The sequence below is a fragment of the Fusarium sambucinum genome, chromosome III (assembly GCF_050947815.1).
Source record: "Fusarium sambucinum isolate potato_lamoka chromosome III, whole genome shotgun sequence".
Taxonomy (NCBI): domain Eukaryota; kingdom Fungi; phylum Ascomycota; class Sordariomycetes; order Hypocreales; family Nectriaceae; genus Fusarium; species Fusarium sambucinum.
In genome coordinates this window covers 3,575,446-3,591,310 of record NC_139292.1, presented here as the reverse complement: position 1 = coordinate 3,591,310, position 15,865 = coordinate 3,575,446, and the positions used below count along the sequence as shown (strand labels likewise).

The following is a 15,865-nucleotide window of genomic DNA, read 5'->3' as shown; positions in this document are numbered from 1 at the left end:
AAACAAAGTAAACGCAACGCAAACATGTGGATTCTACCTCTTGTCGGCTACGTGGGAACCCTTTTGGGTTTCTGCTTTTTGACTCTCGCTATCGCGTCTGGTCTTTATTACCTGTCGGAGCTCGTCGAGGAGCATAGCGTCATCGCGAAGCGCTTCCTTACGCGACTTATCTACAGCGTCATTGTGATTCAACTGTTTCTGTGGCTAGTTGATGGGTTCCCTTTTTTGGGTACAATCTTGACGATTGTCTCGCATGTCGTTTATCTGGGCAACATGAGACGCTTCCCTTTCGTGAAGCTCACAGATCCTCTCTTCCTAGCTTCATGTGGTATGTTGACTTTTCGGCCAGTCATTGATTTTGTCTAACAAGCTGCAGTTCTTGTCCTGGTTAACCACTACGTCTGGTTCCGCCACTTTTCCGATGCACAATCCCGTGCCTACCAGCGAACCTCGTTCTACGACAAGGCCGACGTCCCCAGTTTCGCCCAGATCGCATCATACTTTGCGCTGTGCGTTTGGCTCGTGCCTTTTGCGCTGTTTGTTAGTCTGTCCGCTGGCGATAATGTCCTTCCTACAATGGGAACTGAGCCTGTTCATGGACTCGATGGAAGGGGCAAGCCTCAGGGCATGATCAAGGCTCTAGTCGATCAGATTCGTGGAGCAATCGGCCAAATCTTTGGATCCAATTCGTCGCCTGGACTTGCTCGACCATAAATTGGTCATTGTGAATTGAAACAACATCACAATACAGGCTGGACGAGCCGAAATGTTCGTCTGATTTACGACGCCAATGAAGTATTGGGTAAGCCAGTTTTTATTTCATTTCGCATCCCCTCCCACATGATGACTTAAAAACTTCACGCTAGATTGTATTTGACAAAATTGTATGATTCCATTATAAGTTTCCTGATATACTTCCACATACACACTATGTTCTGATATCTTGATTTGTTCAAGTCGCTGACCATATATAGTCCAATACCTCTTCGAGGGGAGCTTCAACATGTTTCTAATAATCATAGTCGCATCAATACCAAGCATAGAGAGCGCATTGTTCAGGTGGCATATTCCATGGCATCGTTCGTATCGTCGTATCATTTTGTTTCGGAATGACAAGGGGTTCGAGGTCACGATGACTTTCGACTACCCGTGGATGGACGAAGGCTATCCAGCTAGACAGCAATGTTAAACTACGTCTCATATCAGCACAGCTATACACATCAAAGCAAACATCTATGCAATACCTTCAAGACTTCTGCGGCAGCAAGTCTACTTTGCACTTCCCTGAGTAGCAGGGTTTTGAGAAGAAGTGTGGGTGTTGGTGTTAGAAGTGTTCTGCGTCTGCGTACTAGATACAGCAATTGAATCAGGGAGATACCACGGCATTTCCCTCTTGCTCTCCTGCAACCATCTCTCCATCTGTGGTGAAAAAGAAGTGTTTCGTACGGGGTCTTGCCCTTGCGGGACTTGAGTGTCGTGTAAGCCAGGCATGGTGAAGGGTGACGATGAAGGGATAGATAGGTTGATGAGTGCTTGCTTCCAAATGTGAAGCAAGTCACTGAAATCCTCGGGGCAGAGAACGGCTTTATACTCATCGTTCTCGGCATCAGTGGTTTTGGACAATACGCAATATGTGTGTCTTGAAGGAGGATGCTTTTGTCATTTGGCTGGGATAGCATCGTATTAACTGCCAAATTGGCCGATAGTCTTGTATAACTTGGTACCTGTAGTACAAGGAAGTAGGTATACCCCCTCCGGCTTATTCGAGACTAAGAAGACCCTGGACTTACTTAATAATGTATAAAGCATGGGATTAAGTAAGTATAACTGGCTGGCCTAGACTCGGATATGGGCCAGAAAAAGAAATAAGCGTACCGGAGTATATACCTCTACGTAGGGGGTATAACGTAAACAGATCTTGGAAAGAAGGTGGGGTGTCTGAGGTTCGCATAAGCAGCAGCAGCACAGCCAATGGGCTAAAATAAAGCTGGGAAAGATACACCATAGTTTATATGTGTCGGCAGCGGGAATGTATGGGCTCAGATTCCATTATTTTATAACCCCTCTGACTGGGCGTGGTTCGCAGTTCATATTACCTTGGTAGTTCGCCTTCCGCATCGTGGATCAAAGCCCAATTTACGGTTCATCAGCCGAAAAAGATGAAACTAGAAACTATTGTCAGTTCACTCATTTAACACGCATAGCTTCATAAGTTCATGCTTATTTTGCACTCTTTTGTTGTGCCCGCCGCTTGGAGAATGTCAGTACGAACGAGGTGCTACTGATGGTTCCTGGCAAACAGTACATTCTGGGAAACGACACCGATTTAGAAGAACAAGAGTGACTACTACATATATTATGGGCATTAGATGTAGTTGTGGCGTGTTTCTTTTCACCGGTTATGGTTGGCATCACTTGTTCTAAGGCGCCCGCGTTTAGCTACACCATCTCCCCGTTGCCTCGGTACTGAGCGTAAGCCTCAATCTGCAACAGGAGATTTTACCTTCGAAAGGGGTGTGTTATCACTAACACAGTCAATACTTCAAGTATTTGATAATCTCCGTGTTCTTGTAGGTATCCTACGGCCAGTTCAACTGCTTATGAATAGTATATCCACATAATGTCGTACGTACTGCGGCTGCCGTGTTTATGAATGATGCAGGCGCCTTATACTCACCCAATCAACTGGCGATGGAGCGGTTGGGGCCGTTATGGTAGGGCTTGGACGTCACTTGTCATATTTTGTTGATAGAGTATTGTTTAATGGATACTCTCGGCTCTTTAACTGTCTCCGGCATAGCGGCACAAAGCTTGCAACAACACAGGACGGTCAAGAACTGTAAACTTACGAAGGTGTCAGGGAGTATACGTGGGTATTCTTTTGTGTATTCTTTCCTCTCTGTCAGTTTGTAAGCCCGACCAAGTGCTCTGTCTGAATGACTCGTTGCAGCGAAACTCATCCGCATAGCGTGTGTATAGTATGGCATACACCTCTTGCTCACTCATGAGTACTGACATAGGCTGCCTCTTTGATCGGCCGTGTACCTTGGTCACTGATGTCAGCCATGTTCAACTTTCCATGCCAGCCTGACATGCGTCACCAATTTGTCTCAGTTTTGGCAGTTTGTCATGTCTTCGGCCTTTCTCCATTGGCTATTTTGTTTTAGTCTATACCTAAGTATGCAGAGAATGATGGTCGATATAAGAACAAACAATCAGCCTAAACAAGCAAAATCTCCGTCAGCCTCGTTCGAGACACACGTGTCCATCATATCTCCGATACATCTCCAAAGCTTGCGCCACTAGCCATTACTTCTCCTCATCAGGCTTCACATTCCCCTTGCCCTTCTCTCCATGCTGCGCCCCTCCCCAAAACTTCTTGTCAACCTTGTCCCCAGGCGCCGTGTTACCCCGATCATGCTTCGCGTCAAAGTCTCTGTTGTGCTCCTCCACCTCACGCTTCTGCTCCTCTGTCAAGGAGTCCGTCTGGTTGCCAGGGATGCTCTGGTTTGACACCTTGGGTTGAGGGGGTGCGTTCTTGGATGATGCGTCGAGTGGTTTACCACCACCTGTGCGGCCTTTTGCGTCTCCCTCTGCAAGTCCGTCGACGAATCCGCCGTTGCTATCCTTGACATCTTCCTTGCGAAGTGTGCGAAATTGGTGGAAGGGACGGAGGGTTGTGAGGCGCGGCACGATGCGAGCAGTTGGGCGGAGAGGAGTGAGGAAGCGCATTGTCAGAGATTTACGGGTTGGTGTTGATATTTTGGTTCGCAGTAATTAGATGGTTTGTTTGTAGATGATTGTTTGTGGTAAGTACGAAGCTATGAGGTAGCTGAGCTCAAGAAGCTTCCTCCCAGAGGTGATGGTGACGTCAAACAAAAATGACATCACAGAGCACGCAATATACGGGAAGAAACGAAACACAAGCCGCTCTGAGCCGAGATGTTCATAAAAAAGAGGGATGATCTTTGATGATTCAAGACAAGCAATGTGATTAATGACGGATGCATATAAGTCGGATCGACGTCGCATTATGGTTAATTGAAGCTAAGCTCCACATGCCCCAGATTTTAGACAATCTGAGGCTCAGATCCTGGGTATTACCCTGAAGCGGTCCTGGTCATCAGTGTTTAAAGACATTGGGCTCACATCTGCACAGTTAACTATGTCAATTGAGTTTGAATAAATAATAAATATTAAATTTCTTTTACTCGTAGGATATCTCTCTAGAACATGTACCCAAAACTCCAAACTGGTAACAAGCAAATCCTAATAATCCCCACATGGCTCGTCTTGCCACCTCATTCCCTGCAACGTTTCACCCCTATCGCGACGAATCTCTAACATTAGTATCAGCCGCCCTAGCCGGCTCGTAACGATGTCCCATCTCGACATTACTGTCACTCTGGTCATCCAGCAACTGCTTCCCCTTTCGTCCTCGCATCTTATCCTTGACAAATGAAAACAGCCCAGGCATGTCCGAAAGAGGACCTTGCATGACTCTTCCAGGGTGAACAATATTGAACGCCAATAAAGCCAGAAGCATGGGAACCGCTTCAAGGATATAAAAGTAAACCTCGTGTGTCACAAGGGAATTATCCTGACCTTGACCACCAGAGAACTCAATGAGACGATAAATGATGCGCACAGAGATCATGGTCAGAGAAAAGTAAAGCGCGCAAAGAAGCTTGCCCCAGTCTGACGCGATAAAAGCCTTGATACCCTTCTCAAATCGAATCTCGTGCATCTTTCTTTGGAATACAATGCAGAGAATGATGAAAATGACGATAAAGAACTCTTGAAGACCAATGCCGCCCATGTAGATGTGTATGGCCTTCAATTGCTCTTCGGGAGGTGAACCAGGACCGGCCAAGCTGCCACCAATGAGCTGGATGATGAAAGATACAATATCGAGGCCAACAAAGATGGCGGCTAGAGTGACGGCCGGCATGCCTAGGAGGGAGTGGTCGGGGATAAAGTAGTAAACCATTCGGCCGAGTGTCATGTACGCATATGCATTAACCCCTGGTCTTGTTAGTGGCTTGGCGAGAAGAGTTGGGATGATAACTCACAAACTGGTGCAAGAAGGATGAATATCTGAAAAACGAGTAAAACGCCGATACTTTGTTGATGTTTTGTGCTTATCGCGCGAAACGTAAAAGCTGTTGTTTCCCAGATGCCCGCCATGATGATAACCCAACACCAAGACTACCATATTAATTAGTCGCAAACTTCTCATAGGAATGAATGTACGTACCTTTTTGTATCTGGCAGCCTGCCAAATATGGGCACCCGTCAGGATAGCAAATAGCACCGCAAAGACTGCAGCCGTAGAGAAGTTGGGGTAGTAGTTCCAATGCGCATTACATGTTCCTGGAGGAAGGTAACCATTCTCATCGGGTTCGTATGTTTGAACGCATGTTGGAATGACGATTTGAATAGTCTGGGCGGGGATCGTATAGTATTGATCTGTTGTACCGCCGATGGTAGCAATGTTTTTAGTGGTGGTGAACCAGCCTTGTGGTGCTTCTGTTGTGCTGGGTTGACGAGGTGCGATGGTGATTTGGGGTTTAGTTTGGGTGGGTGCTGGAGATGCAGTGACTGCGGAAGTCAACAGGTAAAGAATGAGGGCTCTGATATTGGAATGCATCTTGGTTACGATATTGAATGATTAAAATTATTTTATTTGTATTCTTCTAACTAGATCTTATATATCTTGTCAACATGTTGGCAATGCCTCATTAGTCCGAACTTCAAATGCGAGATGCTGTGCTCGCCAAAGCAGTGCGCATTCAATTGCGAGCTGCCCAATCATGTAGCTAGATTTGTGACTAGCCCCTGTAGATTGATTCAGGTACAGCCACAATTACCTTGTATGGAAGAGTCGTCCAATCATTCAACATGGGACAAAAGCATGTAATAATAGATTGCACACAGGCTGTGCCACTAACTGATCTAATGTGATAAACAACTTTGTCTCTCTGTCTTGTGTATAACTGTTTCTTGACAATGCAACTTTTGAGTCTGCCTCGTCAAATATTCCTTCCGATATGTACACCCACTCTCTGGACTCCACATTCGGAAATACACCACATCAGCTGGTGATGTATCCCATATCAACGCTTCTTGACGTCCTGCAAACAGAAACCCTCTTATTCTCTTCGAGTCAGGCGGTAATAGGTCGTCGTTGACATCAAACTCTCCCGAAAGGTCAATGTCATGCTCAGCCTCGATAATGAGTCGTGACAAGGTGTATACCAGCGATCCATCCCATAAAGATTCCCTTTCACTACAAAGCCTCTCCATCAGAGATAGCGCTTGCAAGCGCAGCGATAAATATCGACATTTGTAAATCAGGAAATGAAGCATCGGACTGAATCCCGTCTCGAAAGTAAACCTTGGTGGCTTTTTGCGTCGGGCTTCAAGTATGTCTGCTGCTTTGCTCACCCATGCCAGTATCTGAACAAATACATCTTTATAGTCGTCGAAACACATCTCATCTTGTTTTAGACATTCTTTCAGCCATAGATTGTTGAGTCGGTTTCGCGTCATTAATGCCAAAGACGCTGTGTCTTCGAGGTCAGCCGCAGGTCTTGTGGACTGGAGCCTGCTGAATGCCTTTTCCCACGCGTCCACACCTTTTTGTATTTCGATTTGTGTATCAAAGAGTTCCTGGGGTGGTCTCTGAGGCATCTTTTCCAGGCGATACGGATTTGCAGATCGAACGACCTCCAATGATCTCAGAATCAGGTTGTCTAACGCGTACTGAGCCTCACTCGTGCTGGAATACACAGGGCATTCGCCGGATCTGTTTGTAGGGCTCCCGATATCATCTTCAACAAAGAACGTTGGAAACACGCTTATTTGGTTATATGTGCCAACAAGTCGAGAGTTCTGACCAGCCGCATTAAGAAGCTGCAAGCCATGCGCTGCATGGGTAATGGCCGCTGAACGATTCCCTCGCAGGAACTCGACGCATATAAACAACACACATACTAGCAAAACGGTGTCTACCAATGGCGGAGGCCCATGGACGAGTAGATTAATAGCCGTGTTGTAATGCACGATGATGAATCTGTCAGCAGATGGCTTCGAATACTCATAGTCCTCAAAGAGCTGGCTTATGGCAAGCACGTTATGTCGCGCCGCAGGTTCAGCATGTATCATCCTGGCAACGAAATACGTCCAGAAGGATCCATCAAAGGGTCCCGACAGAGCGGGTGCCACGACATGATGGAAGAAGGACAGGCAGCGTACTTCGCGTGCATTCGTCACGGGGATCAAACGAGGCTGCGGCGTCCAAAGAAGAAGATCCCACGACATAGAACCAATAGGAGGAGCATCATAACCATCGCAAACACGTCTCGCCGTTGTACATCGCTTGCATTTGGGCCAAGTTTCGTCACATTTGATCTTTCGCGTTCTATAAAGTGGGCATGGATTAGCGAGACAGGCCAAAAAAGCAATTTTATTCCAAAAAAGAATTCTAGAATACTGACTTGCATGTTCTGCAACCCGTCTTTACTCTTTGGGTTCCTTCTCGAGGCATGATAGGCTGGTTGGAACGGGAGTTGGAGGTTGAGGATAACGTTTCCCGAAGAAAATTGAGGGTATCGTTTTCCGAGCGTCGAGTGAGATATGGAGAGAACCGACGAAGCGGGGGCCCTGGGGAACTTTGTTCAGCCAAGATGTGTCCAGGGTCAAGTCACAATCCTTGACTATAAGTTGTCAAACATATATCCATGCACGACTAATTCGATCGAGGCAAGATATCCTGACATAGAGTACAGAAAATATATAGCATTCATCTCTTCTCAACAGTATAGTAGACGATCCAATTATTTTACTAGCTATGCTTCAGTAACAATTCTATTTTCGTCCAGACTTTGCCAGTACAATGAACCTTATGGGGAAGTGGAGTAGTAATGCTACATCAACATAGGACTTTGGCTCCTAAGCATCTATCTAGCCTGTTAAAAGTGTGGAATATCCCCTGTCCGATCCTTCCAAATAGCAAGCAGGGATATTGTTCATGCTTGTTGTTGTATTGGTAAATTATCATCACTCGCAAACTAAAGAGCTGTACATGTTGCCATGACCTGACAAATATCCCTTCCTGTGATCCTCCACCGCTTCAACCTCACCAGGTCTTGGGAACCGATCCTCTACTGCCCATGCAACTCTCTCAGCACCGACTTGTGCACCTCCAAGATTCGGGGCCGCGGGCCCGAGGCGCAGAGCCGCGAGCCTTCCCATCATGAACAACGGGACCTCGTCATTCCACATCAGATCGTTATTGATACAGGGAAATCCACCTCGTCCTTCGATAGGATACTTTTGCAAGATAGTCTGCAAGTACGGCAGAGAGGAAAAGTCGGTTTGGATGCCTGTTGCAAAGTACATGTAATCCATGGCTGGCATCTCAACAGGAGGGTTCGTCTGAACAGTCCATGTGCCGCTCTCTGCGTCGAAAGATGCATCGACGAGGTTTGTTTCTGTGAGAAGCTCAAGTTTCTTGGTGGCGAGATGCTTCTTGAGGCGCTTGTGGAATACTGGAGTGATGCTTCCTCCACCTCTAGCCTCCTTGATCATCTCAATCCTCTCATCGTCGGAATCAGCATAGTAAAACTGTGCCTGCTTTGCATTCTTGAACTTTCCCATCCAATCGAGAGAAACGTCAAAGTGTTTGATGCGGAGAGGTCCACGCATGACATGCCACACTCTGGTCACGCCTTTCCTGATAGCCAGATCAGTCAATTGCGCAGATGTGAGACCGCCACCCACGACAAGAATATTCGTCTGTCGATGTGCAGCGATTCTCTGCTTGACTAGGGGATCAGGAAACTCTGTGATGTGCATGCTGTGACATGTTTGAGGGAGCCTCTCAGTGTCCGGCATGGAGGGGATGTGTGGAATCTTGGCTACATTGGCAGGACCGACAGCTAATACTACTGTACGAGCATAACGACGGACTTTGTTGGACGTTACAGTGAAGAGCTTCTCCCCATCTATGGAGACGCCCTTGACTTCGCTGTAGTCGAGATGCTCGAGAGCTTCTTTGCGAATGATGTCTGGGCCGAGTCTATACCGAGCAGCCACCTTTTCGCAATGATCACAGAAGAGAGCTGTAGAGGGGTTGTAGTAGTCGTTGCGTTCTCTCACGTTAATGTCAACACGAGCTTCCTGTCTGCGTCTTGTTAGTGTCCGTAAAACACTTGACTTGAATGACTGACCTTCTTCCACAGGCTCGCTGACCATTCTTTTTTCTTCCATGCTTGCTGACCTCCTTGCCCACACAGTTCCGAATCTCAATCAACTCATCCTCTCTGTCATTTGCATACGCGTGCGCAAGTAAAGCATCGCGATCAAGAGGATCAACATGCCAAAGCATAGGACTCCTCAGATGTGAGATGTCATACATCTTGAAGAGTCTGTTCCAGCGACTCATCCAGGTATCACCATCAGCATCCAGTACGAGCATCTTGTACTGCGGCTTCTGGACTGGGGATTTGGCAGCTGTGATTTTACCACTTCGGACATGCTTCAAGGGCATTTTGTTGCCATACTTGGAGATCCAGTGGAAACGACGATGTTCTTCGTCTGTGAAGAGGGCGGCTGGGGTGTGTTCGTGGAGACGAGCTGAGATGGCGAGACCGCAGGGGCCTGCACCGATGATGAGGACATCATAGATTTCGTCTTCTGTTTTTAAAGAGTTCATTTTGATGGTTGAGCAAGGACGAGAGAACCGGGGGAGGCGCCGGGTTATAAGGCATGCCAGGAGTGTCCTTAATTATGAATGCACTCGCTCAACCATGAGAACCCTTGTAGACATCTTGAGATCATTCTATTGCTCATGGCTTCAATCGAGCTATGGCGTTGGTGAATTGACCTGTACCTTGATGGACATTTCCATCATGAGGACATCAAGGTGCTGGTATAATTCAGGGTCGCTGTCATCATGACAACCCTGGACTTGTTAGTATTGATAAGATAATCTTGATTACTAAGTGCATTGAGAACTGGACGGGAAAACAGGTTCATGGTGCAACACCAAGAATGTGCCCAGGCAGGTAGGTACTTGGCATAAAGGCAACTCGGCGGATACTGAACTTCATAGCAGCAATTTGAGACAAGACGAGATAAACGATATGAAGAAAAGTCTAGTAATTTGAATGTATAGAGTATTCTGAGTGTAAATATTCACGTTCGCTAGGTTTTGTGACCTTTGTGCAATGAAGCTATTCAGACTTGGCCCACTTGGCATTTCAGCCACACCAACCTTGGTAACACATGAACATATTGTGACCAAAATATGACATAACTAACCAAGAAGCCAAGACCAAATTAATCTATAATATACCGCCCTCCCTCTCCTTAGTGATTCCACTCCGAATCTGTTGCATGTCCCAACGGTCCTGAAACCGAATAATCCGTTGTCACAAACGCTCTATCCACCTCACCCAAACCCTCAGCACAATATTGCAGTGTCTCTGCGATATCGTGTGATCTGTTTAATGGAGTCTTTTCATCGAGTAACAAGTCGAATTCGACCCAAACACCATCGCCCGCGTGGTATGCCGTTACGTTCTTGAACCCTGCCACAACGGGAGCGAAGCGGTATGCGAGGTAGATGAGTTTCTTGAGGGTGTGGTCGTTCGCCGCTTCTCCAGAGAGGCGTGCCACATTCTCGAAGCAGGTATGGCCCCAGTCGTAAATGATAAAGAGAGACAATAGACCTGCGCCCGCTGGATCGAGCCACCAGATACTGGCGCGATATCCGATAAAAGGAAACAGCAGCGACAGAGTGTTGAAAATGACGTCCGTTTTGCAATCTTGCACGAGAGCTTGTACCTGTGTGGACTTGATAGGTCGACAACCAAGGCCAATAGCCCCCTTGAGGACGATGGTCGACAATAGAGACGCAATAGCGGCCCAGCTAAGAACCTCAGCCTCAGCATGCGGCGGCATCAAACGCGAAACAGACTCTTGCAAGATCTGCAGGAAGGAAATGACCATGATGATGGAAAACACCAGGATACCCAGCGGCTCGAGACGCCGTTTACCGACTGGAAATCGACGCTGCATGGCATGCAACCTCCAGAGGACGAGTCGACTTGTGGACCAGACAATCAGCGTGCAGAGAAGATCCAGGGCCGAGTCTACAAGCGATGCCACCAACGAAAGAGATCCTGTGGTGAACACAGCAAAGGTTTTACCAGCCAGAAGAAGAATGTTGGCTATCACATTGATGTTGATGGCCCAATTTGCCTTTCTGGCCGCCTTTCGTCTCTTTTCTTTTTCCTCGTCAGGGAGTAACTCTCCGATATTTCCTTCGACGCGTTGAATTCCTCCACATCGTTCTTGGTCACCGTCATGATCGGGGTCGGGGTTCATCGACTCGAGAACGTCATCCGCGATGGCCATCACCACAGCATCCACCTCCAACCAATCATTCAACCGTTCATTCTGTTGTTCATAAAAATAGCGGATCTTTTTGTTCTTGATCGCTTTTAGTTCCTCGTCCGTCTTGCGATACTTTTCCAGACCCGACCGATCGATACCGTGCAAGAGGGCGCGCTTGATCTCGCCGCGACGAGCATCTTCGAGAGCTGTTCGAGCAGCATCTTGGAACTTTATGATACGAGGTTTCGGTCGTGAATCTTTACTGGCCCCATTGTAGGAGTAGCGGCCGGTTTCGAGATCGCGAGGACCGTCTTCATATTGAGAGCGTGCTTCTTCACCAACGTGTTGACCTCTATGACGAGGACCTTGATCGGCATTCCATTGTCGTTTTCCCACCATTGCGTTGAATATTTCCGAACAGAAAAGATAAAGTTGAATGAGAATGAGTGTCAGCAAGAGATATGAGCTCTTGTTTATTCCCGTCAGTGCCGCTGCATCCCCTTGTATAGGTGTAACCGGATATGACGTAGGTGACGTAAATCCGGGGTTGACAGCGCTGATGCAACACGCGACAGGTTCAGGAACGACTTCAGCTCCACTGAATCGGGAAAATATCAAGGAAATAGTGGCATCTCCTGCTATTTTTATTTCCTCGACTTGATTCTTTCATACAAATGAAACACGTACGCGTCCTTGGCGTGCCGAACGCCGATATTTCGAATCTCGTCGTCATCAGTCAGCCTTCTACGACATGATCTCAACCGGAGAGCTACCGGAAGTTAATAGTTTAATAATCCGGTCCTTGAATTGTGTCGATTGCACTAGGTACACGGGAGAATGTTTCTTGAAAGGGACAGGCACAGCTGTACTGTACCTGTCCTGAGCTCAGAGTAATAGATTGGCTGCTGAGAGAAGAGATGACATTAGTGGGTCAGTTTATGCTATTCAGACCAGACTTGCGGCTTATTATTTTTGTGCCCCAAAAGTTAGGCCAACTTTACCCACAGTATCTCAATAGAGCACGTGACTCGGCAGTTGAGTTCAACGTCCGCCTCATTTTATCTCCCGTATCATGTCATCTCTTCCCCTACATATTATCACATTGTCTGTGGTTCCTCTAGTGTAAACACGATTCATAACGATTTGTCACATTCTGTCCGTGTCACTTTATCTACCGCACCTTCCCCCGTGACTCCAACTGATCAAAGAACTATTCTTCAGATGACCGCTTGCACCATCCCATCCCTGACTTCTTGATCAATCGATGCCCAACCTTTCAGTGATCTTCAAGGGACTGTTTTACCCAATCAAACTTTATGGAAAAGGGGCCACCCCTAGCAGTTCTGGACTAGTTGCCAGGGACCCTGGATATGTCGATCGTGTTAGCTTCAGAGACGGCTTGCACTAGACTGAGCGACGAGCAGCTATGCCTTATCGATGGGGTCAACGAATCGGATACAGAGTTCCTATCCCAGCACCTTTCCTACTCGACTCGGAATCCTCAACCAAATCAGGATAGCACGACGAGCAAAAAGACTACAGGCCTCACGACCCTTGTATTGCGTAATCTGGGAATCGAACCCAGGGCTCCCCGAGTCTAGGTTCTTGGAACCGAATGGCAACGGAGAATTTTACCACTAAACCAATTACGCGGTTGCTTGATGGAATTTCCAGTCTTCAGAAGCCGTCAAATGCGGGCAGTGGAGTGGTGAAACGGTTACAAAGTGGACCGTGATGTTCGCTTGCAACGGCGATACCACAAAGTTGGTAGAATAGGGAAGTCGGGGTTTTCGGTTCTGAGCCAAAACTTGGAAGATCATAACCCATCAGTTGCGATCACCATACTTGCAAGGGCAAAGACAGGGACCCAAGCGGCAGGCAGTGCTTGCCAAATCCCCATGGTTAGCGAAAATACCATGACTAACGAATTTGCCCAGGTAAACTTTATTTTGAATCAACCCGTCTTCAGGCCCTGGATCCCAACAGCTGGCATGCTGAACAATTGCTGATCTTTTCTAGAATAAACCGACTAATAAGCTTGGATGTTTCAATACATTGCACTGCTCAGGTCACGGACTAGTTAAACGTTAGTAAATGACTCGAGTACGGTTTCGACAGACTAGCAAGATGTCACTCCAAGATTGGTGGTGTGGCGTTAAGCTTTAAACAGTTTCTCGGCAGCAGGTTAAATTAGACTGACATTACTCGACAGTCCAGCTCAATTAGGCTTCCTACTCGCCGTAGCGTTTCTTGGGTTTCTTGGTATTTGGTATGAGCGTTACCGTCGCCTCGTTTCTAGACGCCTGTCAAATTTCGTTAACAGTACTGTCATAACCCTGATACACGGCAATCCCAGTTCTGCATTAGCCAAAGCACTGAAAATCAAGACCCTGTACAGACCAAGGGACTGATATCTTACTACTCGTATCATATGAAAGCCTTGCCTAAAACGAGACCGCTCTATTTGCAGCATGATACAAGAGATGATGAGACGCAAGGAGCTTGTCATGCAACCAATGGCATACAAGCTCCGTCATCTAGGTACCTGACGGCCCCCTTCCCATCCGGGGTTCCCCAGACGCGGTCTCTAGGATCTTCATCTCATTACTACGTTGTATGTCTCTAGTTCGTATGGCCGCAGCTTAGCTTGATTCAGTTCAGCGGCAGTTGCATTTCTCTCAACCCCTGTTTCCCTGCCTCAGCACGCAAATCATCGTCGATCCTGGGTTAATCAACCTTGCAGGCCTTATCCTGTTTACCTTGCAGGAAGGTGTTATATAGACGCGGGACCCAGTGGAACCTTTTCTTTGTTCAAGGTTATTACACCTAACGTGTGAAGTCAGCAATACTGGCAGTATCTTGACCATTTGTTTTTGATTTTATCACAAGTCAGTCGACTATCTTTATTTTTACTTGTTTCGACTTTGCCCATCATGGCTGCAACGAGTTTCGCTCCAGATGCTGGTGTTATGAGCGCCCAGTTCATCACTTTTGGTTTCGCTACCATTTTACTCATATGCCGTCTCGTATCTCGAAAGATTACACATGTAAACTTGTGGTGGGATGATTACTTTGCTATGACTTCTTGGGTAAGTTGTTTAATGTATAGTTCTCTTTAGTTCGTACTAACTGTCCAAGGTCGCTGCCGCTTTATATTTTAGTTTTGCTGTCTACTGTACGTACTCGACGATTCACCTACGGCACCATATAATCACATGTTAACTCGTCTAGGGACTGTCGCCATGGGCCTTGGACATATCAAGGAGGAATTGCCTCTGCCAGAGGAAAGAGTTGACGAATACGCTCGGTTCGGTCTTTTCATGGCAGAGCTCCTCTACGCCACATCACTCGGATTCTCCAAACTAGCCATCCTTGGTTTCTACTGGCGTCTATTTGGCAGTGTTGCCAAGATGAGAATTGGAATCTACATCCTCCAGGGCAGCACCGTCATTTGGCTCACCATCCGTACTTTCATGACAATCTTCCACTGTGTTCCGGTTGAAGCTTACTGGAACCACAACATCAAAAACGCCGTGTGTGAAGTCGATCCTGCCAAATTCATGTTTGGTACGACTTTGGTTCATCTAATGCTCGAAGTCGCCGTTCTTTCATTGCCTATATTTCAAGTCAAGAGACTCAAACTTCGCACGGGTCAGAAGATTGCTGTCGTTGCCATGTTTATGTTTGGTATTTTGTAAGTTGTTTACCTGTTTATCAGTACACAACTAACCTCTTTAGTGTCTGCATCGCTTCAATTATTGTTCTTTATGAAGCATTCACTCTCAACCCCAAGACAACCGAAATGGCAAGAGATATTAGAGGAGTTATCATTTGGGCAGGCGTAGAATCTTACTTGGCCATCATCTCTTGTAAGTCGTTTGAAAAAAATCATTGTCTGGTACTGACGTTTTTAGCTTGTCTTCCTATTATTAGACCTGTCTTCCGCAAGCTTATTTCAGGTTCCATGCTCAGCTCCAAAGGCAACTCAACTGGCCCCAACCCTATCAGCGGATTGACCAGCAGCAAGGGCATCAAGCTTACCCACATGGCTCGCACAAAAGAAGTCGACGACAACAGTTCACAACGAGAACTGGCTGGACTCGAAGATGGATCGTCTGGTGACATGGACTTTCACACCTATCCGGAGCGCGGTGGTCACAACAACACCGTTGTCACCAGCTGCGTGGATGATCGACCGGGTAGCAATTCTACCAAGGCATCACCGTACGGCATCCAAGTCAAGAATGAGACTAGGGTGCATTATGAGTCATGGAAGAAGGAGAGGGAAGCCAAGAATGATGTTGAAGCTGCTGAGGGTACTGGGTCGTACGCCGTGACCGATGGACGATATTAGAGTGGCGGGATCCGGTTTTTATTTGTTAATGCTCTTCAATGTCTATACCCTTTAATGTCAATTATTATCTATCTTATTACATGCCTATCAGGATCAATCACACAGACG

General features: G+C 46.9%; 8 protein-coding genes across 8 annotated transcripts; 2 read left to right on the top strand and 6 right to left on the bottom strand.

Moving 5' to 3' along the window:
* Window positions 1–24: 24 nt before the first annotated feature.
* FSST1_011357 (transmembrane adaptor Erv26) lies at window positions 25–714 on the top strand (the record flags this gene model as incomplete). The annotated part of the gene is made up of 2 exons (XM_083234481.1): window positions 25–328; window positions 377–714. 2 exons carry the CDS (start codon window positions 25–27, stop codon window positions 712–714), a joined length of 642 nt encoding a protein of 213 aa, XP_083081053.1.
* Window positions 715–1,269: 555 nt separating this feature from the next.
* FSST1_011356 (uncharacterized protein) lies at window positions 1,270–1,491 on the bottom strand (the record flags this gene model as incomplete). The annotated part of the gene is made up of 1 exon (XM_083234480.1): window positions 1,270–1,491. The coding sequence occupies one exon, from the start codon at window positions 1,489–1,491 to the stop codon at window positions 1,270–1,272; it is 222 nt and encodes a 73-aa protein (XP_083081052.1).
* Window positions 1,492–3,309: 1,818 nt separating this feature from the next.
* Window positions 3,310–3,732, bottom strand: FSST1_011355 (uncharacterized protein; the record flags this gene model as incomplete). Its single annotated transcript, XM_083234479.1, has 1 exon — window positions 3,310–3,732. The coding sequence occupies one exon, from the start codon at window positions 3,730–3,732 to the stop codon at window positions 3,310–3,312; it is 423 nt and encodes a 140-aa protein (XP_083081051.1).
* Window positions 3,733–4,324: 592 nt separating this feature from the next.
* FSST1_011354 (RTA1 like protein-domain-containing protein) lies at window positions 4,325–5,650 on the bottom strand (the record flags this gene model as incomplete). Its single annotated transcript, XM_083234478.1, has 3 exons — window positions 4,325–5,025; window positions 5,073–5,208; window positions 5,258–5,650. 3 exons carry the CDS (start codon window positions 5,648–5,650, stop codon window positions 4,325–4,327), a joined length of 1,230 nt encoding a protein of 409 aa, XP_083081050.1.
* Window positions 5,651–5,955: 305 nt separating this feature from the next.
* FSST1_011353 (Zn(II)2Cys6 transcription factor domain-containing protein) lies at window positions 5,956–7,549 on the bottom strand (the record flags this gene model as incomplete). The annotated part of the gene is made up of 2 exons (XM_083234477.1): window positions 5,956–7,423; window positions 7,500–7,549. The coding sequence occupies 2 exons, from the start codon at window positions 7,547–7,549 to the stop codon at window positions 5,956–5,958; spliced, it is 1,518 nt and encodes a 505-aa protein (XP_083081049.1).
* Window positions 7,550–8,061: 512 nt separating this feature from the next.
* Window positions 8,062–9,718, bottom strand: FSST1_011352 (uncharacterized protein; the record flags this gene model as incomplete). Its single annotated transcript, XM_083234475.1, has 2 exons — window positions 8,062–9,187; window positions 9,234–9,718. The coding sequence occupies 2 exons, from the start codon at window positions 9,716–9,718 to the stop codon at window positions 8,062–8,064; spliced, it is 1,611 nt and encodes a 536-aa protein (XP_083081048.1).
* A 656-nt stretch (window positions 9,719–10,374) lies between these two features.
* FSST1_011351 (cation diffusion facilitator family transporter) lies at window positions 10,375–11,802 on the bottom strand (the record flags this gene model as incomplete). The annotated part of the gene is made up of 1 exon (XM_083234474.1): window positions 10,375–11,802. The coding sequence occupies one exon, from the start codon at window positions 11,800–11,802 to the stop codon at window positions 10,375–10,377; it is 1,428 nt and encodes a 475-aa protein (XP_083081047.1).
* A 2,534-nt stretch (window positions 11,803–14,336) lies between these two features.
* Window positions 14,337–15,757, top strand: FSST1_011350 (uncharacterized protein; the record flags this gene model as incomplete). Its single annotated transcript, XM_083234473.1, has 5 exons — window positions 14,337–14,492; window positions 14,542–14,578; window positions 14,635–15,097; window positions 15,142–15,272; window positions 15,318–15,757. 5 exons carry the CDS (start codon window positions 14,337–14,339, stop codon window positions 15,755–15,757), a joined length of 1,227 nt encoding a protein of 408 aa, XP_083081046.1.
* Window positions 15,758–15,865: the final 108 nt, after the last annotated feature.